The sequence below is a fragment of the Poecilia reticulata genome, chromosome 16 (genome assembly GCF_904066995.2).
Source record: "Poecilia reticulata chromosome 16, P_reticulata-male-v2, whole genome shotgun sequence".
Taxonomy (NCBI): domain Eukaryota; kingdom Metazoa; phylum Chordata; class Actinopteri; order Cyprinodontiformes; family Poeciliidae; genus Poecilia; species Poecilia reticulata.
The window spans coordinates 13522539-13549560 of record NC_088845.1 but is presented as its reverse complement, the minus strand read 5'-3'; the positions used below and the strand labels follow the sequence as shown (position 1 = coordinate 13549560).

At 37.9% G+C, this 27022-nt stretch overlaps 2 protein-coding genes across 4 annotated transcripts in view; both read right to left on the bottom strand.

The window, feature by feature from the left end:
- Positions 1-449: 449 nt before the first annotated feature.
- On the bottom strand, positions 450-6857 carry rbp5 (retinol binding protein 1a, cellular). The gene is made up of 4 exons (XM_008431427.3): positions 6725-6857; positions 5649-5833; positions 3869-3970; positions 450-2734 (listed from the first exon to the last, which is right to left on the bottom strand). Exons 1-4 carry the CDS (start codon positions 6798-6800, stop codon positions 2681-2683), a joined length of 417 nt encoding a protein of 138 aa, XP_008429649.1. The 5' UTR covers positions 6801-6857; the 3' UTR covers positions 450-2680.
- ptpn6 (protein tyrosine phosphatase non-receptor type 6) overlaps positions 6849-27022 on the bottom strand; it is a 34216-nt gene continuing 14042 nt past the window's right edge. For all 3 annotated transcript variants that reach the window (XM_081597326.1, XM_008431426.3, XM_017309240.2), the window contains 12 exons: positions 23691-23874; positions 21110-21226; positions 20815-20943; positions 18705-18801; positions 18532-18611; positions 18303-18449; positions 17262-17393; positions 16518-16672; positions 13720-13787; positions 13473-13624; positions 13187-13251; positions 6849-9059 (listed from right to left, as the gene is read on the bottom strand). In XM_081597326.1, the coding sequence (XP_081453452.1) occupies positions 8963-9059; positions 13187-13251; positions 13473-13624; positions 13720-13787; positions 16518-16672; positions 17262-17393; positions 18303-18449; positions 18532-18611; positions 18705-18801; positions 20815-20943; positions 21110-21226; positions 23691-23874 (1423 nt within the window). In that variant the 3' untranslated portion in view covers positions 6849-8962. The remainder of the gene's footprint in view (positions 9060-13186; positions 13252-13472; positions 13625-13719; positions 13788-16517; positions 16673-17261; positions 17394-18302; positions 18450-18531; positions 18612-18704; positions 18802-20814; positions 20944-21109; positions 21227-23690; positions 23875-27022) is intronic.

The following is a 27022-nucleotide window of genomic DNA, read 5'->3' as shown; positions in this document are numbered from 1 at the left end:
CTTGGACATCAGCACTCCCATAACTCCGCTGAAGCCCTCCGTCTCTTTCATTGAACCCGAACAAACCAACTGCAGCTCAATATACCCCCTCAGCAGCGCCTTCTGCAGGTCGTACTCGGAGCCCCAGGAGGACGAGTGGTGTGGGACATAAAAAAAACATAAAATAAAACACAAGAGTGGGACACTGACGGAGCCACTGCTGGCTCAGTGATATGTCAAGTACTGTTTGTAAACCTTGAGAAGATTTTCCTCTCAGTAGAGTTTAGTATGGCTGATAGTTTGCTGCCCCCTACAGGACTTTGGTGGGAACTTCAGTTTGTGCAAAAAAAAAAAAATTCTAAGTGAAAACAGCAGATTCTGCTTCGTAAGAGGGATTAAGCTCCACATAACAGGAAAAAACTGATAATTACAGTAAAAAAAAAAACAAACACAGTCTGGAATAGACTATCTAGATCTTTGCCATGGACTTTATTGTTTTTCAAACATTCTCCTTCATACAATCCCAAACAGACTGAACTGTAATTACATATCAGCACTTGATGAAATGAGAAACAGAGGTGTGGACATGCATGAGGCACTAAATGAAGTTTGTTTTACTTTTCGTATGATTTGTTATTGTAATAATATGATTTTGTTCAAAATTCAGCCAAGACACAAAAAGACTGTGAAACAGCAAAAATGGGATTAATCACAGCTCATCTAAATATTATGATTAACAGTCAGCAGTACAGGGGCAGCGTCTTGTATGTTATATCTGATGCATTTTATTACAGGAATAAATGAGATTAATCTTTGTTACAAAACTCCAGGAAGTTAATTTTTCAAATTAATGAAAATGTCTTCCTATTCCTGATTATGAATCCTGAAAGAGTTCATGGTGAAAACTTGGACTCATTGACAGATTAACAACATTTTCTTCATATTTTCAGACATTTTAGCCAGAAGGTTCTGTTAAACAGTTAGAAGCAGCCAATGTCTCACCTCAGACAGATATATTTAATGGCTTTTTCATTTAATACAAACCCAGATTTGGTTGGTCCTAGAAGATCTAGCTAATGGCTGGTCTAAGAAATGAAGAAGTGAACTTTGACCACCTTAAAACAAATCCAACTTTAAAAACTTTATAGTGAACTTAGGAAACGAACTATAGTGAACTGCACAAAGATCCAAAATAGAATCTTTTATTTTGGAAAACCAGCTTTTATTTTGATATTTCTGATTTTGTAAACTTAATGCCCGCCAGTGTTTAGTGTGAAAATAACAAAAATCTCAGATTGTGCTAAAAGAAGAGAGACCGATACATAATAAAACAACTTTAACAAGATATTAAGCTAAACTATTTTTAAATACAAGTTAAAGAGGTTTGTTCAGATTATGGAAATCATGTTGTGAGCAAAAACAACTTCAATTTAAATAATTGAATTAAAAATGTAGTAGAATACAAGACCTTTACCGTTTTTAGATCAAATTTATTTGCTGAGAAGCAATCACTGCTTTTGAAGATAATAAACTATATGTAGTAAATGACAAAGTATAGGCTTGTAAAAACTGTGTGACGGCAATAGTTTGGCCCCACTGACAGTCACTTATGTGGAAAAAACTGTTTTTTTATTTTTTATTTTTATTACATTCATGTTAGCATTGAAACATAAGAACAGATGAAAGCTGGATTTTAAACAGTCAAATTTTTCTATAAATTAGTTCCTCTGACTGGGAACCTTTGCCCTAGATCATTACAGGGCGCACTGCCTCTTGACACCATTTCTTGTATAAATAATCATCAGCTTTTGTCTAATTTACTTCACAATGCAAAGATCCAATATTTGAGATTTTACTGTTGTAAGAGGCTAGAAATCAGGTTTGGTCTTGGCCCGCAGAACAGATGTTAGCTTCAGAGTCCAAATCCAACTAATCTGGATTAATACTTAATGAAGATGAGATTTAGCGGCAGCAGGTAAGATATTAAATCTTTCTAACATTTAACAGAACCTTGCTTCTGACACCTTGGACTATTGCTTCAACAATTAGTCTAATTAGCTACAAGAACATTAAATGTGTGTTAGTCTTTCAGGCCATGTTTTAAAAATCGGAAAATGAGGATGAATGTCTTCATTTTACCATTCGATGTGTCGTCTTTATGCTGTTGCTCTGTTGAAGAGCTGAAAAAAGTATTCACCTTTTTTATTTTCTTTTTTACAACTTTGAAAGCAGAGTATGATTTATTTTTCTAAGGATGTCCAATTGAACTTGTATTATATTTGTTAGATCACTGACATTACTGTACCTTGCAATGTAGATTTTACCAATTTCAACCACAGATTTTCAGTATTTATAATGCATAAAAAGTGTACAGATATACTGTAATAGTACCAGACATTGTTAATTATATTGTAACATAATGTAGATGCATAAGCAAACCATGACAACCATAAGATTTGCTATGCAATATGAGTTAACAACTTGGGAATGTTTACATGTTCTTTTATTTCATTTTTGTTTGGGGGGGGGTCTTCGACTCTCTAAATACCATCACACTGAACATATGTTCAACAGTGTTTATAGTGTCATTGTGATCTTTGAACAGTTTTATGATTGTAATAAAAGTGCTATAGACATGATTCAGTTCTTGTACCGTCTACTTTAAAACCAGGCTGTGTGCTGCAGTAGATTTGCAGCGACTTCAATTGGCCTTCTGGAAGACTTGCTTGGCAACGATGCCTAGAACTCTCATCTCCTGCAGAGAAGAGATGGAAGAGGGGGTCAGTAAAGCAGCAGCTGCGTTTTCATGAACCACAGAACTGGGCCATTTAGAATTACGAAAATAAATCTGCTAAAAACAAAATATGAAAGAAAAGTTTTAGCGCTAGGATGAGATCGTTTTTCGGCCGCATTGAAAAAAATACTGCAATGGAAACACTTTTTTTCCACGTCACACGAGTCACGTGATCGACAGTGCCAAAACACCCGGACGTTACCACTGACGAGAAGGACGAAGAAGTCGACAGGAAGTAGCTGGGGGTGATGGTTTGTTTCTGCTTTGTGTTTTGAGGGGAGGGGCATAAAGTGTCGAATCTCTTTAAAACCTCCAATTTCCCTCAAACGTAGCGGCTTGTCACTCCGACGTCAACGGCTGATGAGCGCTGGCGACATCTTTGAATTCTGAATCACTGTACTCTTTACATCCGTCGCTGCCATGATTTTTAAGGGCTTCTCACGTAAACTTAAGCTTATTTACGTGTGATTTTAATTGTATTTATTACTTAATAGAAAAACCGCAATTGCGAAATGGTGCTTTTTCTACATCAGCAGAATATCGACAAAGATTTGCGCACATTTGTAATGGAGACGCAGCTCTTTTGGCGAATTGAAGGGCAGCTAAATGAGCGATACTCTTCCTTTTCTGACCCCTTAATCCGTCACCCTCTCTTTTCACCGCGCACTCATCTTTTCCTCCCTCCCCCTCCCTCCTTTTCTTAACAAATCGCTGTTCCCCTCTCCTGCTGGGTTCAACCTCTAAAACCCAGCAACTTAAATCTTGATCCTCACCGGCATTTCTTTCCCAACTCTCTGCCGAGTTTAGCGTCAGCAACGCGTTGTTTTGTCCTAATTGCAACAAAGGCATTAGCAGAACAATGCTGATTGTTTGAAATTCTTCGGAAGATTTGAATCTATTTAGGGAATGAAACCCTGTTAGGAAACGATCGTGCTGCAAAGACGGGCAATGAATAACTCGCCTTGTTTGCATGACTTCCTTTGTTATGCATATCAATTGCAGCATCATTTTTTTTCCCTTTTCAGGCTTCAACTTTCCTTGTTCCGGCTCTTTCCTCTGTCCCTCTCCCACATCTGCAGCCCCACACATCCTCACCAAATGGAGCTTGTTGCCCTCCAGCCAGTGGGTCCAGCCTCGTCCCTCTTTCTCTCCTTTCTGTACGCAAACAAGTTTGTCTCCTTCCCAGTTCACTGTAGTCTGAAAAAGAACACAAGTTAGAGAAATCTCCTAAATTCATGCAGTTATTTACACATAAAGAGGGTTAAAAGTGTTTGATCCAAGTCCTTGTACTGCTTTCTGCAGCTGGTTGGCGGTTTGCAAATGTCAAAGTATTTAATTGTGTTTTTAACAACACAAATGAGTAGTGGACATAAAAGGTTTTCAGTATTTGCTGAAATCAAAACCTGATATGTTTGATATCTACTACAGCTGCAAGTTTGGTATAATGTTAAGAGAATACAATCATTAACTTCTGGCTCGTTATTTTCTCTTGTGCTCCCGGATTCAACGATTCCATGCGTGGAAACAAAAGCCACACAGAGATGACAGCGTCACAATAATCAGCATTTATTCCAGACAGATGCATACTACCACCAGAAGAGCACATCACACAACATCAGAAAACTCAGAGCACAGACAACACTTGAATTTACCTGAGAAAAGGAAAAAGACAAAAGATGGAAACGAAAAAAAAACCAGCAAAGACGTCTTTGGAGAATTGCAAGCGCAAATCTGATTTGTTACTCTGTGTGGAAAGTTTTATCTCCTTTTCTTTAATTTATTCAAATAAGGCGTATCTTTTGCTCATCCAACCAGGACCTGACTCTGACCCTCTCTCTAAAGCTATTTGCTCCCATTGTCTAAGGAGAGCTTCTCCGAACCCCTGCTGTTTCATGGATCAGTGTGAAATGTTGGAACTTCCTACTGATTGTTTCCCAGACAGACAAAGGGCAGATCAGAGATCTTGGCAAACAATCTGCTTTAACTACAGGTAAAATAAAGGTCAATAGGCCAGAATAAGTTATACATTTTAAAACTATAATTAGGCTATTTCAATCAAAACATGTTAAGTTTTAAAACTAGCTTATTTTAAATGTATTTTTCTTAATATCTACTGGCTTTGAACATTTAAAATACAATGTGTGGCATAAGACATTATCTGAACCCTGGCAGTGGCAGCATCATGCCATGAAAGCCTTATTTAAAGTTTCCTTAACATATTTTAGAGCATGAAGCAAACATATAGCAGAATGGACGCATGCCAGATGTTTGACCTGAAAAATAAAAAGCATTTTTATCCCCATTGTGAAACATGGTGGCGGTAGCATCATGCTGTGGGGGTGATTTTCTGCAACAAGGATGGAGAGGCAGGTTAGCAAGTAATGATTTAAGGAATCTATGAATCTTAAGATTATTCTGATGAGATTTTTCATTTAACCACTTAAACTTTTTTTTATTCAATATTAGAAATGCATTAAACTATGCAAATAAACAAATAAATTCCTTATTGAAATAAGAAAATATGGGGGAACATGTGGGATTTCTTAAAAATGTATGTTTCTCAATTCAATTTGTTTGAGCTTGAGCTATGGGGGGAAAGTTAGGATTTGTACAAATCCAGCAGAGACACTTAAAAGATACTAAAGCTGTAATTCCAGCAAAAGGTAAGAAAATGTTGAAAACCATGTAATTTTTTGCTTCCACTCCCCCAATGTTCTGTTGTTCTGTCACACAAAGGATCAAGTAGTTTGAATAGAAAGAGCTGTAAATACCAGACTGCGGTTTCAGGTGGGATGATTATCCTGAGGAATTTCACACACAAAGCAACATTTCAGCAGCAGGTAACATTGACTCAAAGACACGCCCAGACACACACCTGGCAGGTACGGCCGTCCACGGGTCCCAGGTCCTCCGTGAACTCTTTCCCGATGGTGAAGTCCATGTTGAAGTTCTTGAAAGTGGTGAGGGTTCGGATCTTCATGACCCCCGTGGCCACGTCGTGGGTGATCTCCTTAGTGGGTTTCAGCAGACACACAATCTTCCTCAGGGCGAAATTAATATCTGGGGAGAGAAATGTTAACCACAGCTTATTAGGGATAGAAAAATAAGGAGTATATCCCTGACAAAGATGTTTTCATTTTATAGAAAAACATAAAGAAATTTGTTTGAAAATCAAAAAATTTGCCAGAAAAAAACAGAACTTTTAATACCAATCTAAAAAAAAAAAAAAACATTTCTGAGTTTCAAAAGGTGAAAATTTGATTCAGAAAACTCAAAAATTCTGAGATTAATCTTAAAAAAATTCCCATGTTTTTTTCTAGCCTGTTTTCGAGATTAAGTTTAAGATTTCTTGTTATATATTTATAACCATTTTTTGTACTTTTCAATGTAATAAATTCTTTCTGCAAAATTTCTGGGATTAACCTCAAAATTTCAGATTTCTTTTTCCCAGCAAACTTTTGACTACTCAAACTCAGAAATTTTTTTTTTCCAAGAACATTTTTAACATTAATCTAAAATTTTTAAAGTTTTTTTTTCCAGCAAATGTTCAGCTTTTCAAACTTTGAGATTTTTTGGGAGAAAATTACTCTTGGTATTTTTTAAGATAACTAACTACAAAGGCCATCATTGTAGATCAAAGCATTAAAATTCAAATTGCATGTGTTAAAGAAGAGCTTTGTGAATGAAGTGCACAAACACACACAATGTGAGTGTGTGAGTTTGGGGTCATGCAGAGGACAAGATGGTGATTTCATCCCACTAATGGGCTGTCTGTGAATGAAGATGGTCCCCATCACCAAATCAGCCTTTAAACATTATCCTAACAGATTATCTCACATGCAACACGTAACAAATACACACACACCTGATTAAAATAAAAGCAGCAACAGTGTAGTGTCATAGTATCCGCTTTGTTTTATCTTTAATGTGAAAGTATTAATAAAAACATACCTAAAGCCGCCAGATAGGTATCCATGTTGTCCTGCTCCACCATATGATACGTCCCAGTGTAATTGGTTTTAGACATTTTTCCTGTTGCTCCTTGTGAAACTTCAATATGTGCTCTTCTTTGTTCCCGTTTTTTTTTTTTTTTTCCTCCAATCGAGCCTCCCCAGTAGATATCACTTTCTCTTGCGTAACCTTTTCGTAGAAGAACGCCCTTTGGGCGGATTTGGGCGTAAAAATTGAAAGTTTTTTTTTCCCCCTGTTGAGCGGGATTTAAGGACGCGGCAATGTTCTCCGATGAACCAAAGCGAAAGGTCTGCAGCAACTCTAATCTGTTTTAAACCTGAGGAGAGCAGCGGTGAATAACACAGAGAGTTTAGGCTGGGAGTTATCTGCATGCAGTGGGAGGTTCATGCCCCGTTTTCTAACTAACGCAGGGATGATGCTGCGTTCAGGTGAGCTCGGAAATTCGACAACCATCACAAACGGGTTGTTTGTTTTTACGTAGAGGCTAATGAAAACTGCTTAGTAACAAATAAACAGCGTTCATTGATAACAGACACGTCATATAAATTGTTTATTACATCTTTACCACCAGGTCGCTTCTGAAATTTTCTTGAACCTGAAATCGTTTCCCAGTCGGCTCTAAACGAGGCAGAGATGCGACTTAAGGACAGAAATTAGACAAATTAGATGATCCTTTAATTTACTTTTCTCATAAGGGAGCTCAGCTTTTCCGATTTCACTTGGCACACCGCTCCTCTGTGTGCGATAAACTAGATTTCTATTCATGAATAGGCTCAATAACTATGACAATTGTTTTATACCGTTTGATACTGTTTTATACAGTATCAAATAGACCTTTATTACAGTTGTTCCAGGTGTTAATGACCAGGAAGCTGAGGTTTCCTTTAACTTTGACACGCACATGTGATATATTGTCTTTATCAGGCAGGTGGATTCAAGAGATCAAAGTCCATCAACAAACAAGTTATAAAACGCTAATAAGGAAGATTTATGGCTGAAACGAACAATGTAAGGGAATTTAGTGCAGCATCAAGCAGTTTTCTGTTGAATTATTACTACTCAGATCAGACTGTAGGGTTTCTTTTTGCTTTTTTGCATGAGCTGTCTTAGGAATCTGTAGATTTGTGTCTTTTTATTGGAGCACCACAAAGTAGAAAACATACAATGTAAAAAAAAAAGTAATTATGTAAACTTCTAAATTTGGAGAAAGTAACCCATAAATGCCAAGGTGGGAAGACGTCAGCATTGATCTTGATCAATGCTCTGTGATCCTCTTATTTAATGGCAATAAGAGGATCACAGTTATAAAGGTAGTGTTTAAATTATCACTACCTTGGATGTCTGCTAAGGTCATGACCCTCCATAGTTCCACATCAGACTTCATATGCTAGTCAGTATTTTAAATGTTGGTTTTAATGGCAGTCAAATTATAAAAAGACTCAACAAGGACGAGTTGTTTGGAAAGGTCACCAGAGTGGAATTTCTTATCTTCTAAACAAATATGGCTGCATGACGCTGGTTTCCAAATCTAAAGAACAACACAAGTATTAGAAAATGAACCAAAGAAGAAACACAGAACGATCCCTTATCTCACCCGTTAAGCATGGTGGTGGAGGGGTGATGCTTTGGGCTTGTTGTGCAGCTGCAGAACCTCGTTAATTTGGTGAATTGATCGTGGCCTCCTACGATTGCCATCACAGTTTAGGTTCAAATGTCGGGTCAGTGTGTCTCGCAGATGAAGATTAAAGTCGAGATCGGGTCATCAGTAGGAAAACCGGAGAATGACTAAAAAAAGACGAGTCGCTGTGTTTCAGAGTTTACTTCACAACTCAGCCTGACTGCAGTGCCATGGTGGGACTTGAAAAACCTGTGCATAAACATAATCGAAACTCCACATTTTTGAGGTTTTTCTGAATTTATTTTTTAATATCTTTACACTCGTTTGTAAACTCCAGCATTAGAAACTGAACAGTAAATGATAAAAGGCGACTCTTTCTGCGGGTCCCCATTACATCACAAGGAGCTTTATAAACAAACGTTATTCCTGATGCCGCGTTTCACATATTCTGCTTTTATTTTCAACAAACTCAATCCAACCACTCACTTGCTGTATGAAATATCATTTTTAACAGTTAATTTATATTCAGTGATCTCCACTTCCTTAACAAAAACATGCCTGCATAAATATGACACTAAGAAACCTCGCTCCCGTGTCGTCTATTTTTTCTTCACCGATCCCGTTTTCTTCTCAGACTTTGATTTTTTCACATCCTTCTTTCCTTTCGACAGATTCTCGTAGACGTCCTCCTTGTTCCTGGGAAAACACAAAAACAAACGTTGATTTCTTGAGGTGTTAAAAAGAGAGGAGCAGGAGAATACCAACAAAAACAGAACAGCAAACCATCCATGAAAAATAATAAATCAACTCTGCCGGCCAACTACTGAGCGCTCCAACTGGGTCAGTGTGGATGTAGTGTGTGTTTATAATTGGATAATTGGAACTTTGCTCACTTGTTTATGAACAACTAAGCTGCTCAGAGGTCACAAAACCCTTTTCAGTCAATTGAACAAACAAACATGGTATCTGGTTTGTTTGCACAGCAAAGAATCTTGTTTGTCACCCATTAAGCTCATCCGTCCCAAACTCTCTCTTAAATGTCCAGGAACGATCCAGAAGCACTGAGGCTTAACGAAAGCCTCGCAGTGACACCTGTTTTATCTCACCCATAGACTAAACAGTCCAGACAGAGAAAAAAGGCCTTTCTCCAAAATCAACACGTTCAAGGTCAAATAAATTGTTTTCTTAAAGATATCTTTTATTCAGCTTTTTGGGGTTTTCTGGCTATAGTGGTAGTTTTAAATTACCTAAAGTCGGTGAAGTTTTGGAAAAAACTATTCATCTTCGCCATAAATTAACATCAGTTTGCCTCTTGGCCAAATCTCCATTGACTTCCTGTTTAAATAATGGTTAAACGATTAACAGCTCAATGTCCAAATCTTGATTCATTAAGATAAATTAAGTAGTATGTATGGAAACTTGCCTTCTAAAAAAATATTTTAAACCCTGATGGCTAGAAGCATGTTGTCAGAGTGCAGCTTCCAGAAGAGTAGATAACTGTGAACTAGCTGATGTATATTTGTGAGCCTGCATGTAAAATTTTAACCGTGTAGATGAGGAAAAAAAAATCTACTGCAGCAACAAGGTTTTTTTAAATCATTGAAATTATTTCCACCTTCAAAATAAATTGTTCACATAAATCATTTAAAGCTGCAGAATATAACTTTTATAAATATGCTTTTATTTTTACATTTGTTTAAATTATCACTACGTCATGACAGTTTGTTACGAGTCAGAATCTGTGAAAAGATCAATTTCCTCCACCTACAACCTGAACTGCTACTGTCGCCTGAAGAAATCAGAGCCAGGAGGCAGGGCTCAGTACTGTCAATCAACCTCATGTACATGCTGCTAAATTTGCTAATGGTGTAAAAACAACTTACAGGAAAAAAGTTTAGCTGCTGTTATAGACCATGCTAACTAGCTTGAGCTATGCTAGCTGCAGCATAGCAGAGAACAAGCTGGGAGGGGTTAGTGAGTTGGGCAGCGTCACACAAGATTGTGATTGTCAGCGTTAAGACCCCCCTTCTGGCTCTGGGAGTGGGCAGAGGAGCTCAAACTTTTCACAGATTATCTGTCTCATATTAAACTGTCACCACATGTTGACAGTTTCAACAAATGTATAACATTTATCTTGTAAAAGTATGTAAAAGTTATATACTTTAAAGGTCTAAGTTATGTATACAGAATATGATGTTGGCATTTGACCAGAACTGTACATACCTTCACCTGCAGAACAGGTAATAAAATCTTTCTAAACCTTTGAAACTTCACATTAATACACAGATCCTTCTATAAGTGCAAATGACACATTTAAACTCGTTTAAGTTGGAAACCTTCTTTTGCACACGACAAAAACCCAGAACTACAGTTGGCCCTTTTTCTCTTGACATAAAAATGAAGCAACACATTAATCATCGAGTCATGTGTTTAAACACACTGCTTACACTCTAAAAACAAAACAAAAAACTGGGCACAGAGGAGCAGAGCTGGCTTGTCTAATGAAAAGCAGCATTATGAATGACGGGTGTGCTCGACTGCCCACCAACCCGTCTGAGAGTTTTAGCTCGGCTGTAAACTGATGCAGCTTCTTTTAACTTCTGGTTCTCACAGTTCGCAGAGGAACAGCAGCTACAGGCAAGAGGAAGTAAAAGTACTGACTGCGTGTTTTACCAGAGCGGACAGAGTAAGCACTGCCCCAGTTTCTGGATGAAGGATATCAACTGAAAACAGTGACATTAGTGAATATGGTGCAGCAGCGTTATGAGTGGCTCTGTGTTAGAAATGAGGAGGCGTTAGAAGTTAAAGTCTGAAAAATCCTCCTCAAAATGCACTTTTCTACTACAAGTCTTTCTTTCAAAATGACAAATGGCTTTTTTGCTGCTCAGTTTCTTGTTGCTTTCAGTGAATCCTGCAGGTGAGTAACCTAAAGAACAGCAGGGAAGTTTTTATATTACATAATTAAAGATTCTGTCAGCTAATGTGCTTTAACGGATTATTAAGGAGGAACATTAAGATGGGCCGACTCACTCATGACCCATGTGCAATGAAGACAACCTGAATTGTTTTTTAAATTGCAGCTACAGATGCAAAATAAATAAGTACATGTGCAAAGGGTCAGTGCTTTCATCTCACAGTTCACAAACTGAAACAAATATTCAATATCACTGTTTTAGACACTTAAAAACTGCAAACAACATCCAGTTTGAATTGATTTAATGGTAATAAGAGGATCACAGTTATAAAGATAATCTAAATGTACGTTTTTCAGAGAAGATTTTCTTTCCCGTCGATGAAACTATTAAATTGTATGAACGAGTGCAGCTGTTCTGGAAACAGATTGCATTCTGGGTCACAGAACCCGTCTCCTTCCAGAACAACATGATGGCTGAACGTTCGTGTTGAAACTAGCATCTCCAGTCCTCCAGTTCTACTGATGCGTGCCTGTTCCACATACCTGAACCAACACTAAATCCCCTCTTTGGCAGATTGTGTACTGAATTTGCAGACCCATGCTCTGGTTGGAGCCTAAAGTTGTAAATGAACCTATCAGAAGCTTACAAAGCCATGACATCATCATTTGGGTTGCTTAGGCTAAGTGATCTTACTTTATATAAATGTCTGAATTTATAAGGAAGAAAAACAGGAAGGGTTTACACTGTTAACATCACATATGGAGGAGAAAATGCTTAGACGTCCTTCTACGTGTTTGAAAATATGTGCGCGTAACTTTGAACATAGAAGATTTTATAAATGTCATGTACAAAAATATTTTTGTAATAACCTTTGTTACTGTTTGTTTGGTAAATTTTAAATTAATTTACTGCTGTGTGACACATTTTGAAGTTTTCTGGTTATATTTTGAACCGAGTGAAGAGCGCAGACCGTACCTCCACGTATTGGTGACAATTAAAGTCACATCTCATAGAAACACCTTCAGAGACTTACTGCAGCTCACATACCACATTCTGTAAACATTATGTCACTATTATGCAGCTTAGGATAGCTCTGTGGCCTACTCAAAACATGTTCATTACAGTTTTTTGCATTAAATTATTCTTAGATGATGACATTTTAGTCTGATCAGTTCTGCCCATTTTGAGCTCCTGTTATACTGAGCTGTTTTAGAGCCTCTTGTCACTTTAAATCCAAATTAGCTGCTACTGCCCCCTGCCCCCAATTCAGCGTTTACACTCACACATGACAATGGCAGCAAACAGATGCACAACTAAAGAACTGAACATCTTTCTGCACACCAACAAGAATGCAGCAAGTTTCTGCAAGAAGTGCTTTCTGAATGTTAAGTTGCCAAGAAAACACTTGTCTTTTCCAGCAGCCATTGTACAGTGCATACAGCGGTAAAACCAGCTGACCAAATGTGCTGGAGCTCTGCTTTTGTTGGTAGGTGATGGCACAGTGGCTGTTGATTGCGACTTAACTTAGTGCCAAATAACAAGTGGGTAGTTTTTAAAGAGCAGTTGAAATCATAATTCAAGAATAAAGGTCATGCATAATGTGAATTCTGAATAATAAATCCCCTTTAAAGTTTTAAAATGATTGTTTTCTCTACCTCTTATTACAAGCAGCGTGCCTGGCATTGAAAACTGCTGCACTGTGGTTTTTAGAAAGAAGAAGAAAAGACCATATCAAAGTCCAGCTGCAGGCTCCCCTGCTGTTCCCCCACACAGTCTGCAGCTCAGCTCCTCCCACCAGCAGCAAACCTCAGCCTAAACACGCTCTGTCACGTTTTTAAATAAAACGGGGAGGCAGTGTGACATTTAGAGGACCGGTGTGAATGTTTTAAAGCCATTTGCTTCACTCACTTTGACACCTTCCTGCTGGCTGGCTGGTGTTTGAGCTGCAGATTTCCATACTCGGTGTCGGTTTCCTGAGGAAGAGACAAACATGGGTGTTTCAGACACGTCTGTTACAGAATTAGTCAAACACAGAGAGGCTGCACGGCGGTTTCTGAGTCTGTGGTCGATTGTTTTGTCTCAGTGGGTCAACGTTCAGCTCTTCTGATTGCGTATCGCTCTGCTGGCAGTGAACCAGTCGGCTCACGTAGAGGACGAAGGGGAGCGATATCGCTCCTCCGTCCAGCTGTCTCACCTTTGAGGCGCTCTCTTTGGCCTTAGTGGTCTGTATGTACTCGGAAACAGCCAGGTAGATGAACTTATACTGAGCCTCGGTCTGCACCATGCCAGAGCGCTGCTCTCGCACCATCTGTATGTATTTGGAGATGTCTATGTCGCAGTCCAGACCTGCAGGGAAATCAAGACGTCAGTCAGGAAGACAGAGGGACAAAATAAATAAGCAGAAACGAGGATTATTTCCACTCTTTTTTTAAATTTTTTACCTAGAGTATCAATACTCTCGAGGATCATATCAATCACCACGATGGTACCCGTCCGACCGATTCCAGCACTGCACAGATTTACAGAGAAAAAAAATACTGAATGAAATGTGAATGTAACTGAGGAGAAAATGAAAATCAATACTTTATCTGATAACATGACAGAAATATCAGTCTGATATCAGCTACCTTTTACCAGTAACTGATATGAGCTTGATGTAATAATCAAACTGGAATGCAAGTGAATTTAGATTTATCTTGATGGTTCTCTCATCTTGTTAGAGTATTTTTAAAGTGTACATAAAAAACTACAGTGCAAGCGACATTTAAGATTTTAAATGTGGAGTATTTTACATCTATTCAGGGAAATACATTAGTTAAACTTTTTTTTCACAGACTGCAACGGAACCCTGTGCTATGACTACCACTTGATTACAACTAGGCCTGTCACGATAACAAATTTTGCTGAACGATTAATTGTCTAAAGAAATTATTGCGATAAACGATAATATTGTTTCAAGACCTTTTGACGCTGATTTAATGGAAATTACTAATAATACATGCGATTTCCTGATATTTATTTTCAAAATAACACGTAACACTGGAACTGATAAACTAAATAAACAAAACAACCAAAAATAAAATGGATTCTCAGTCTCCATTAACAAAAAACATACTTGAATAAAAACTAAACAACATAAAGCCAAAGTGGAAATAAATACTGCATTCAACCAAAAGAGTGTAGATTATGAAGTCTGTGTACTATATTGCCCTTCAGTAATCACTAGATTTAAATAGAGAAAACCGGCACATCCCACTACCTAATGCAATAGTTCACACTGCACCATTTTTTGCCCCTATTTCTCCTTATGACAATCTTAGATCGTTGGCCGATCTAACCGATCATCCTGCAGTAGATCGCCGTGGTCGCTCCGATCTAAATCAGGGGTTTTTCCCGACTGGGAGCTTAACACTGAATGTGACAGGTAGCCAATTCGAAAGCACGGATTCTCCTCCTGCTTTCTGAGGGGAAATTACGGAGGGGAATCCCAAACAGCTGACACGCGCAACCTGAAGTCCAGCGGACATTGGAGATGATATGTGGAAACAACATTAATATTTATTTAACGTTTCGTGCAAAGAATATAGAAATGACAAGGGGAGGAGTTGGAGCCAAATTGCTACCGCAGTTGATGAACCCGGTAGGTTTTCAGCTGTTCTTCGTTAACGTGACATAAATAGGTTATAATTATTTTCATTCAGTCAGGACTTTACGCTGACTCTATAGCCACATGCATCACAGGTAGATTCTAGTAAAGCATTGATTAATGACTGATTTTAAAATTAGTTAACTGGACTTGTAGCCATTATTATGTGCCCATGTGGCTGGACATCACACGGCACGATAAACCCGATCGAACCGTTATACCTAGGATTTCTGTCGGCTAATGTGTCTTTCAGGGTTTGAAAATGGGCCGACAAGTCGTGTAGTGTATGCTGGACATTAGACTAAGGAAATGAGGAAGGGAGGGTCAGTGGAGAGCAACGGAGCTGAGCCTTTTTCACTCAGCGTCATCAACAGAAAGAAAAAAGGCAGGAAGAGACGATAAAGACGATAATTAAAATGATCTCGATAGGTTTTTTTTTATCGTCCGATTAATTGATTTATCGTTTATTGCGACAGGCCTAATTACAACAAATAAAGTTAGAGGTGATAAATATTGATAAATATTTTAACAGATGTAACCCAACATTTCACACCAAATGCGCTGCCTTCATGAAAAACTCTTCTGATGCTTCATGTTTAATCCGTGTGCACTTTGAATCCAGACGCTTGACATTTTGCTCTACACCGAAGCGTTTTGTGGGTCAGGTTTACATTTAAAGTCTATCTGGAGGCGATTTTGACACGTCAGACGCGTCACAATCGCTCTAGCAGTTGATCGTTGCCAGCCTACTTGCCAGGTGTGTCGGATGCGTTGGACGTGTCAAACGCTCCAAACTCTTCAAATTGTGCTGCACTAGACACATGAAACGCGACGCGCCCTCAACTCGACCTCCACTCGCCTCCACTTAAGACTTTGAATGTAAACCAAACACGCCTGACGCTCAAACCGCGCTTGGTGTAAACACACCTTAAGGTCTCAACTTTTCCCAACATTGGTGATCTCCGCATTGCTCATTTTGTTGATTTGCAGATCAACGTTTTAGCTGAGTAAGCATGTAAAGTCATGTTACATGCTTACATATTAAATATACTGACACAAGAATATAAAGTCATTATCCCAACCTAAAACAGCCTAGTATAGCGTTTTTACGGTTTCTTTAGCTTTGTTGCAGCTGTACAGAACACTGTTTTTCAATAAAATCTTCATGCTGTTGATTAGATGAATAAAATAAATTTTTCCCAGTGGCTAGACAGACGTCTCCTAATCTGGGATCTATATATATCTGCTGTGAATTTAAAGCAGAAAAACACGACTACCCTTTATTTAGTGCAAGTCACAGTGTTAATGCAAAATTCACCAGAACTTCTGCATGTTTTCCTAATAGTGTGCAGCCCTAATTCTAAGGCAATTATTTCAATAAACACATTTTTTTCTTTTCTGTGCTGCAAAATGAAACTGGCCTCAAATCCTATAGAAAACAAACTCCAAGACTTACAGCCATACCAATCGTAATCCTGGAAAAATGTTCTTTTTAATCTTAAAGCATTACCTGATAGCGCAGGATTATGAAGCATGTGCTTTGCAACAAAACAAGACGCCGCGCTACGCTTTCGGGGTTTAGCCGGTGGGTACCTGCAGTGGATGATCATGGGGCCGGCCTCGGGGTATTCGGCCTGCTTAGCGTTGACTTGTGTGAGGAAGCTGAGGACGCCGCCCGGCTGCTGGGGGACGCCGTGGTCCGGCCAGCTGAGGTACTGGTAGTGCCAAATGGGACGGGAGAGCTTGGGCTGCGGATAAAACAAACTTAAAAAGTCACTAAAAGAAACTAAAGATACGTTCACACAAATGTGCAGATGTTAAGAGGTTTGAAAGTTAATTACTTCTGCTACTTTTACCATTACTAGTAGACAATCGTTGTTATTCTACTATCTTTATTAACATCACTAGTTTTTTATTTTATTTCATTTGTTATGTAACTCAGGTTATAAAGTATATTATTTGGTGTACATTGGCAAAGAGTTGGTAAATATTCTGATGCTGTAGGTCTAGTTGTTATTATGGGTCAGTACATTTTCTTGTCAGTTTGTAATAACCCTGTTTTATAAAAAATAACTTGTCAGTTCTTTAGCATATAAATTTAACAGACATATAAACACCACAACATGCTTTTAATTACTGAGTCCGTAGGTGATATATTTAACTAAATTAGGATTAAACAAACGTTCACTTCTTCATACTCATTTTCAAACAGAAAAGTAGCGGTAAGCTAATTATTTTGATCTTGGTTATTTATGCACATATGCTCTACTGGTGACTTGCATTATTTGTTTTTACAAACCACTTTTAAATGAATAAATAAATACAAATACAAAATACCTGGTTCACAGGAGCAATATGCAAAAGTCGGACTTTGTAATCCGTAGCTTCCAACTCCGACTCGCAGGAAACCACGTAGGCGCCGACCTCCTTGGGTTCTTGGCAATCAGGCCAGTACGGCACACATTTATTCTGCACAACGTTAGAGAGAACAAACACGTTTATCAACGAGTCATTTGCTTTTTCTGCACTTCAGAAGTTCAAAGTTGTCACAAAAATTGCATGACAATTATTATACTTTAGCACCTTCCTCTTTTTCACTCACAGAACTGTTAACTACCCCAGAACTTTTTTCCAACCGAGTCACATTAAAACCACAAACTTCAGTGTATTTTATTGGGATTTCAAATAAATCCCAATAGAAACATAACTGTGAAATAGAAACATAACTGTGAAATAGAAAAGAAATTACACTTGGAGATTTTTACAAATAAAATCTGAAAAGTGTGGCGTGCACTTATGTTTAACCACACTCCCTTAATTTTCCAAGTTTACAGATTTTGATTCTGAATTTAGCTTTTGCTCTGGTTGTGTGTTTAGTGTCTGTGTTGCCCATCCGTCCATTTTTCCATCAACTCTGATCAGTTTCTCAACTTCTGCTGAAGAAAACTAGCCACACAGCATGCTGCCACCACCACCGTGTTTCACTGTGGTATATTCAGGGTGACGTGGTGTTCCATGTGTTTGCTACGTTTTACAATATAAACATGTGAGGTCATCTCAAAGTAACTTTATTTATGCAGAGACTAAACTGCACAGTGTTTAATAATGAAGTAGCTGGTGAAGCAAATTGATTGCACTGGAGTTTATTTAGGGTCATCAGAGTAAAGGAGGTCTTCCCCCTTCGTCATTTTGAAACAAGAAAATGACAAAATGTAGAAAAGCGTAGAGAGTAATTATTTTCCCACTGTATTCATGGTTTTCTTTCTATCTAAACTATAATAACTTCTTTTTCTAATTAATCCTAATAACTTATTTTTATCAGTTCAAATGTTTTTAATGATGCCTAATGATAAGTTTAGCATATTTTTTGATACCCACCCGGCCTTTCTCAACCTCTCGTGTCGTCATGACGATCACATGCGTTTTCTCTTGCCACACCATCTGCCAGAAGTCGTTCACAGTTGTTGCTAGGCAACCCTGGGTGGCGATGTAAACTTTCTGTCCTCCGGCCTCCCAGAGTTTGTCCTGCAAAGACGGATCAGAGAATCAACACACAAACAAACCAACGAGCCCGGTGCCGTTTGCCTTTGAGTCTGCAGGGACTTACTTTCACGTAATTGGCGTTTATGTAATCTGAGCCGACAACGTTGGGATCAGTGTTCTGCAGGATGACTCTGGTGTCGTTGACTTGCGAGAGAAAACAAACGGCGTGAGGAAACGGCGTAATTGGTCGAATTCAGCAGCAGAATGCGTGGATCTTATTTACAGAATCAAACTCACATGGAAGGATGTTCTTGTATCTGTTTTTGCTCTTATTCTCTGGTCTTTGACCTTCCTCTCTGCTCTTCTTCACCTTCGCCTCCATCTTCTGGAGAGCCTGTCGGCACAAGAAGTCACACAACTACGTTTAATATCAAAATTTAACATTAACCAGGTCAGATTTACACAAAACAAGAAATGCAACAAAGACGCATATTCTCATTTGACCAATTAAGACGCAGCTTTACATTAAAGCCACCAGATTTTAAACCAGTGGAATAAAATGGGCGGGATTAAACTACATTTACTAATATGGATTATCTCTCCATTATGCTGCTTCATAATTAGGCTGGGCAACATTTCACAATTAAATATTGCTTTAAGTAAAATAAAATATTACTGCAATAATAATACATTTATGTTAATATTTATAGCTTGTTTACATTAACATAAACCATTATTTATTTATGCAATAGCCTGAAGCAGGTTGAGACATGCAGTAGTTTGATCGTTTCAGCAGAAACGCTTTGTGTTTCTTAATTAAGCCAAGTGATTTTAAACACATGTTCAAGGCAATGGATGAAGCATCCTTTGATAGTTGTCCAGGTTTGTAGTATTTTATTTAGAAATAAAAATATAAAATATATGAAATATAAAAATGAAAACTCTAAACTTTTGCTTATAGTTGAATAAAGCTATTTAATAAAAACAGGTGAGCCACTTGCAGTTTCTCACCAGTAAAAACCAACATAAAATCGGACTTTTTGAATTCAGATTTAAAAAGTCAGATTAAAAAGTCACTGCAATTCTCATGCAGTGTTACATTTACCCGAATCATCTAACAAACATATATTTTTGTTTAAATTTCTCATTTCAGCTTAAATGTTGGTCTGATACGGCCGAAATAGTCCCGAGTCCGTTTGAGTTTCTTCAGCTTTTCCAGAACTGAGGCAGATTTTTTTGTTTTTGGATGTTTCAGATAAAAAAAAACTTCGGTATGATGTGCAGTGTCAAAAAAAAAAAGAGGAAATTTAACAAGAAGAAGACAAAAGAAGAAGTGTGAGGCCAGAAACCTTACAGCAGACAAACAAGCATCTGAAAGAGGTGATCTTATGAAACATTAAAAACTCCTGTAAACTTTTGACACAAGATCTGAACAATTATTTCTTTTTTAATCACTGTTCTGGCAAAAACTGCCCAGTTTTAGCCCTGAATGTTATTGCAGAAAGAAAGTCTTTGTGACAGGCTGCTAGGAACAAAGGCATCAAAACTAAAATTTAAGACTTTTTGTTTAGTTGTTGTGAACTTGATCTAAGGAGCTCAGCAACAACCCCCCCCCCTCCAAAATAATTATAAAATGGGAGAGAAATCTGCCGGAAATACTTTCAGAGTGTAGAGGAAAATTCAGTAGACACCTTGAAAGATTAAAAAACTGTGAAGCAAAGAATTAAGAAATAAGAGGAAGCTGATATCATCTCAAATATAAAAGTCAAAAGAAGCACCGTTTACATATAAACCTTATGTATTTTAATGAAGTCTTATTTGACTAATATGTCTGAATATTTCCTCCACTATTATCATGAAGTAACATTAACATGTATGTAAATGACACATGGTCGGGGGGTAATCTGAAACATCCTAATTTTAGCTTCCAGCTGTGAACTCTTGTTGCTTCTCTCAGAGTTTATGCTTCATAAACTGAAGTAGGTTTAGGTTTGCTAATGCTCCCAGCTCAGAATAGCCATGTTTAATAGCAACAGTGAGTTCATCTGCTAAAAATACACTCAGATAAATCGGTAATGAAAAAGATGTCACTCATTTTGCAAACCCTGCCGTTAACTCTGATCATAAATTGCTGACATCGTATGTCATCGTACGCCCGTTAAGGCTCGTCTTGTATATTACCCCCACAAGAGTCGCACACAATGTCTGCCCTAGTTTCTGCCCTGTAATAATGAAGTGAAAGTAGAAATGCTGATGGAAAGTTTCTGAAAAGGCGACTGGTGTTTATTTTAATTTGGCCCACTTCGGGAGGTTCCTGTGTTTCACCCGTTAAAAAAGAAAAAAAAAAAAAAATCAACAAAACACCAACTCATTGATATAAATACGACTACGGCCAGATTAATCTCACATCGAATTCTTCCCAGAAGCCAGCTTTGCTCTTTTCTCCTTCGCCCTCGAGCGGCTTGTCTGAGGTGAGGTCCAACTGCTTCACTCGGCTGTCGATGTCTGACGCGATCACCCTGGTGGAGAAATAGGGCTGCAGGAAGAAGAAAAAGGACACGAGATCAAAGACACGCTAATGAAAGCGCCACACCTCACCCCTTAAAGGCCAAATGCAAATGTGTGAGTTAATTTTTCCTATCATTGTGGCCACGCTGTGAGCTGCGTTGCACACTCACTGCAGTTTCATAAATAAGTCAGACCTGTCTGAGATGGACCCAGTTTCCAGAAATCTCCTCGATGCCTTTGCGCTTGTAGAAATCCACCAGGTCTGTCAGCGTGTCGAACATGTCTGAGCCTCCGACCGTGTACCGGTCATTCTGCACAAATCACAAAGAATCACACCGTTAACGTGTACTTGATCAAACATCAAATAAACAAACCTCATAAAGATGAAGAAAGGATTCAAAGAAAAGCCATGCAATTAAAATATCAAGTAATTAAAGTTAAATAAACCATGCAAGGAGTATTTTTGACCTAGTCATAAAACTGTAAAACTGGTCATAAACTTGACTCACTGACAACTCCAGTTTTCACTTTTTAAAACTTGGTTGTATTTATTTAAAATGTTAGTTGAGTTCAGTCTCAGACGCTCTAACACCTTCAAACAAGAGTCAGTAATACAGAAGAGTTTGAGTCAACTACTAAAAACTCAGATTTTATGCCAAACCTTGTTAAAAATGCTACATTTTCAAGAGAAATTAGTTGGTTGTAAATAAGATAAATTCCCACTGCCATGCCTCAATGCCTACTGTAGTTTAATTTTTTCAAACTTTGTTGTATTTAATGACGATTTTATGCAAAAGAACAGCAAAAAGTAGCATAAAAGTAGTAAGTGGAGAGAATAAATCATTTTAAACTTTTTTTCACACAAATAAAACTTTTTAAAAAAATACACCATGCATGTTTATTCAACTCGCTTTAGCACAGTAACAATAAATTAAAATCCAGTGCAGTCAATTACCTTTAAAAGTTACACCAGTGAGATTCACAACTGTTCTGCAAAGGCATAAAATAGCCAGTAATCTAAAAACAGTAAGCCTTCCAAGACATGGTCATATGTATGAACATTTTTAGTATAATTTTTTTAATATAAATTTGTAATTAATATTTTTTCCTTCTAGCTAAATATCAATTGTTGGTGTGTTTTTGTTGTGACTTGCTGTAAAATTAATTGCCCATTGGGACAGAAATAAAGGGCTGAATCTGATTCTCTTACAAATGGTTTAACTGACAGGCAAGGACGAAGAGCAGAAAACACAGAAGCAGCCAAAAGGCCGTCGGTAACTCTGGAGGAGCTGCAGAGACCCAAAGCTCCGACAGGAGAATCTGGTCGTTACCACAAGCCATGCAGGGGACACAACAAACACGTGGAAGAAAGTTCTGTGGTCAGAAGAGACCAAAATGGAACGTTCTGTCTGACATGCAAAAATGACACTGCACATAACGTGATGAAAAATAGCGGTGGCAGCATCATGCTGTGGGGACACTTTTCTTCAGCTGGTGTGAGGAGAAGTGGAAATGCATGGAGCTAAATGAAGAGCCGTTCTGGAAGAAAACCGGACTGGATCTAGACATACACATACAGTCGGTAGATTAAAAAGTAGCGATGGGCATCATTTATAATTTATTCATGAAAAATGTCCTATCATGATAAGAATTTAGATTTAAGCTCATGAAAAATTTCAGTCATTGATGGTAAATTAATATATATATATATTAATGGCTGTGCATTAAAGGCTGTAATAAAGTAAATAAAGTATTAAATAAATAATTATCGCTATCACGGTAATACTAAGTCAGTAAAACTAAGTCAGCATCGCTCACCTCTATTAGAAAGTAGCATTTTGCAGTATTAGACAGCCTAGTTAAAGTCCACACTTAAATCTGATTGAGAATCTAAGGTGAAAATTTATTTTTACTCTATTTTGAAAACAAAAATGTACACAAATTTCTGTCTGCTGGTATGCAAAGCTGGTTGAGAAGGAAAAAGTAAAAAAAAAAAGCTCAATAAAAATGTACACCACACTTTTCAGGTAATTGTAAAAAAAAAAAAAAAACATTGCATCTTTTTCTTTCAACGACACAATTAAGCACTACTTTGTGTTGGTGTGAAACAGAAAATTGAAATAAAACACATTGAAGTTTGTGGGCACAGCATGAAAAACTGTGAAAAGGTTTGAGAGGTGTAAATAATTGGGCAATTCCCTGTCAGTGCATGGTGCCATATTCATCTGCTGCTTTTAACAGAAGCAAACTCAGAGGATTAGAGCGCGATGGACCGTGAAACTGCACCTGATCTGAGCTGCAAGCTTCTTAAAAATCACCTTTAAGAGCCTTAAGAGATCTTTTCCATCGTACAGGAACAATAGCTTCCATTTAAACAGGCTAAATAGTGAATTCAGTGAGCTAAAAATAAAATCGCAACAGCGATGATGACTTAGAAAGTGATTATTTACAAACTTCTTCTCATTTCTGCTTATGCAGAAATCAACACCTAATGTGGCCAGAAAACGGTTTCCTTTTCTTGACTTTTTACAGAAAATAATTTTTAATACTTTAGCAGCCACAAAGAACAGATGGTCAACACCTGACAGTTGAATTAGGAACAAAAATCTGTTATTGCATAAGACAGGGAAATGAAATTTTATTTTAGCCCTCACTGCACAACTCTGGGAATAACCCTCAGTATTGTTGCATGATGTGAGTCGGTTTTACACCCTCCTATTTCTGTTTAGTCACAGGAGAGGGAAAAAAAAAGAGAGACTTAAAAAAGACACACACCTGGCATATTATCTTGATGTGAGAGACCCTCTTCGATCCGTTTTTGCTTATTTCATCAGTCAGGACAGAGAGGACAAAGTCTCCAGGTTTGGACAGCGACTCTCTGACCAGGAAAGTGCCCGGCTCGTCTCGGGCGGTGAGCAGCTTCTCTGCGTTTGGGCCGGACAGGTGACCATGGTACCACCTGAGGGGGAGGCAGAGGCACACTCATGATTCACATTTTAAAATCTCCGGGGTAAATTAGACACGTTTGTACGGTAAAGTTTCACAGCCTCATCCTGAGAAGACAAAGGCTGCAGCAGCTCTGGCCAAGATGAGAGAACATCCGTGAATTTCACTGGCTTGCGGCGTCAAGATTAATCATCTAAAAAAGTCAGCATTTTAAGAAAGAAAGTTTAACTAACAACATTTTAAAAGTTAGAAACCAATCGCAAACTTCCACAGGGACAAAATGACTAATGAGCGGCTGAGGAAGTGAGTTTTAGGACATTACTTTTGTGATTACCCTCCCAGAAACCATGCCAACACATTTATTAAATCAACTCCCTTCAGGATCTAAAGCTTTATAAAGACAGGGGTGGGTATAGAGGTACACGTTATCGATTAATGAGTTAGTCTAAAGTTTAACCATTAATCGATAAGCCGCTGTTTTCTTAAAAACCGGAGTTTTCTCTTGTATCAACTGGACCAACCGTCCCCATAACATAAACGGCTACATTTTTCACAATATGCTAAAGCTACTCCGTCGTGCAGCACCTCGGCTGAATAAACGTTAATAAAATGAAACTTAAAGAAGTTGTCCACTGTTGATATTTCAAAACAGAACCGCATAAAGAACTTTTTTTTTCCATACTACACCGGGTTCTGAACCGTTTTTCTTTACCGTTCTGATAGGCGCCGCCATCTTTATTCCTGAATAAAGTGGCTCCGCTTAAGGAGCGGCGCCCTCTGCTGGATGGCGGCAGAACTACAAAATAAAATGAAGGCCTAAAAGGACGTTATTGGTTAATCGACTGGAAGTAATTTTAACGTAATAAACCATTAATGATGAAAATGATGCCTTTCTCTCAGATTTAAATGCAACATCATGATAAAAGATTAACTAAAATGCACATGCAAAATCTGAAATGTAGTTCCTCTAACAAAAAGTTTCTTCAAACATCATGTTATGTCTTACTTTATTAGTCTGACAGACACATTAGTTCATGATGCAAATTATCCACACGCACAGCCCAAATTTCTGACACATTCTGACTTCAGTCGTAGCTGTCCAAAATGCTAAAAGCTTTTTTTTTAATGTCAAATAACAGCCTGTGTATGTTTTATAATTTTCTGCCGAGGTGTCCTATAATATTAAAATAGATTTAATGACATAATGCTGCCTAGGCTGTAGCTAATTTATTTTATCATTTCATCACTCAGCCTCATCCTGTGCTCTTTGACCTTCAGAGGAAATCAAAGAACAATCCTTAATAAAAATGTGACCTGAAATCTTGCACTGCCAAAAATAACTTTTTTGCACCAGTGTGAAATTTCTCAGAACAGCTTTATTTCCTCTGCTGCACCACAAGTCCACACTAACAAAAACTTACCAGCACCATCTGAGACATGACGTGGTATATGAGTGTATATTCTTTGCTCAGGTCCAAACTAAACTTGCAGCTCCTGCTTGGGGAGCTTCTGCTCAGTGATGTTATATGCTTATGTGAAGGCACATCTATTTTTATTTTCCCACTTCTTTAGCTTTTTGTGCAGCTTTTATGCAGGATGAGCTCACGTTACCCTAGTGTTGATGTTCTTGTTCAGTGTTTAAAAGAAATAACATTATTTTATGTTAGGCAAGTTTGCTTTACCTCAAAATAAATGTCAAATAGGTTGGACGCAAACTGATAAAAATATGTTTACCACATTGGTATTTAAATTAATTTAATAATTAAATGATTACTGATACTGATGAGGTACCTACAATGCCTCTTTTTAAAATAATCTGGCTTTACCATCTGTTTTGCTTATTTTGGTCACTCAGTACAAACTAAAAAACGGTAAACAAGAAATGTAAGAATGTAAATTTGAGGTTTTAAGTACTTTTGTGCATGCTTTGCATTGGCATGGGCTTCAATTTAGCTTCATCTTAGCATTCACAATGCACAGCATGTTGTTTTGAGTGCAAGTGGTCAGATGAAAATTATTTTATAACCTGGCAAAGGTTGCATCATCCAGGAACACCCTAGAACTGATCAAGGGTGTACTTATTTTTAAGCTTTGCTGTGTTCTTTTGCAGGCAGGGTAAACCACATTCTTTGTTTCACAAAGTCAGTTGTATAAATAACATTCCCACATGCTCAACAGTGAAATTACATAATATTTTTAGATCCCTGAGAGGTTATGCAAGATGAATACTAAATTTGTGTGGCAGGGTGAGGCTGTCGACATATTAGTGAAATGCACGCTCTGACTCTTGCATGTATTTTTAATCTGCAAGCTTTCTGTGAGAAAAGTTTTTTATCATTATTTTTAGATTTGCTGTATGAGAAACCAACAAGTTGTTGTTGTCGTTGTCCCGGCCTCCCACAGACTCACAGGTGAGAAAAAGTCGAGGTTGTGACTCTTGTGCTAAGGTCAGTGATGTGGGTCACTGCATCATGAACCGAGTACGACACTTTAAATCTGAAGCACTTATAAAATCAATTAAGAAAAAAGAGCGTCTGAATTAAAACAGCATGTGCAGCTGCTATAACCAGGTTGGATTTATTTTTGTCCGTAACTGTGCCGTGTATTTTTGAGTCCATGAATGTACAAATGCAGCTTGAGTCTGACTTAAATTTAGGCACAGTTCTCGATTTCTTTTTCTAAACTTCCTGCATTGCGGTCGGAAAATTTCTGATGACAGATTTCGTGGCTGAACAGGACAGAGTATTTTTAGCCTGCCCCCTTTCGATATGTTACATCCACTAATGCCCCTCCCTTTGCCTACCTTCTGCAGTAAATTAGCTGCTTCTCGTTTTCTACTTCATTCTGTGCAAGCTTCAAGTTTGTCTTTTTGCTTTTCCTGCTTGGGAAATTCTTCCAGATGAAATAAGATTCAAGAACTGCATGCAACGACGCTCCAAAAAAAAGTATTTTCATGCAGGTTTGCAGAAGCTGCAAACTAGCCTGAGGCAGATCTCTTATATTAGTGACCAAAGTCAAATCTTTCTTAATGAGTTTGCATCTTTTTCTGGGAAATTATATCAGGACAAGCGCACTGCAAGGTAACGTGAGGAGATGCATGCAGGCACACTTTTCTGAAACAACAGAGAGTTTGCATTAGATGAGGAAGATAGCGAGTAAGC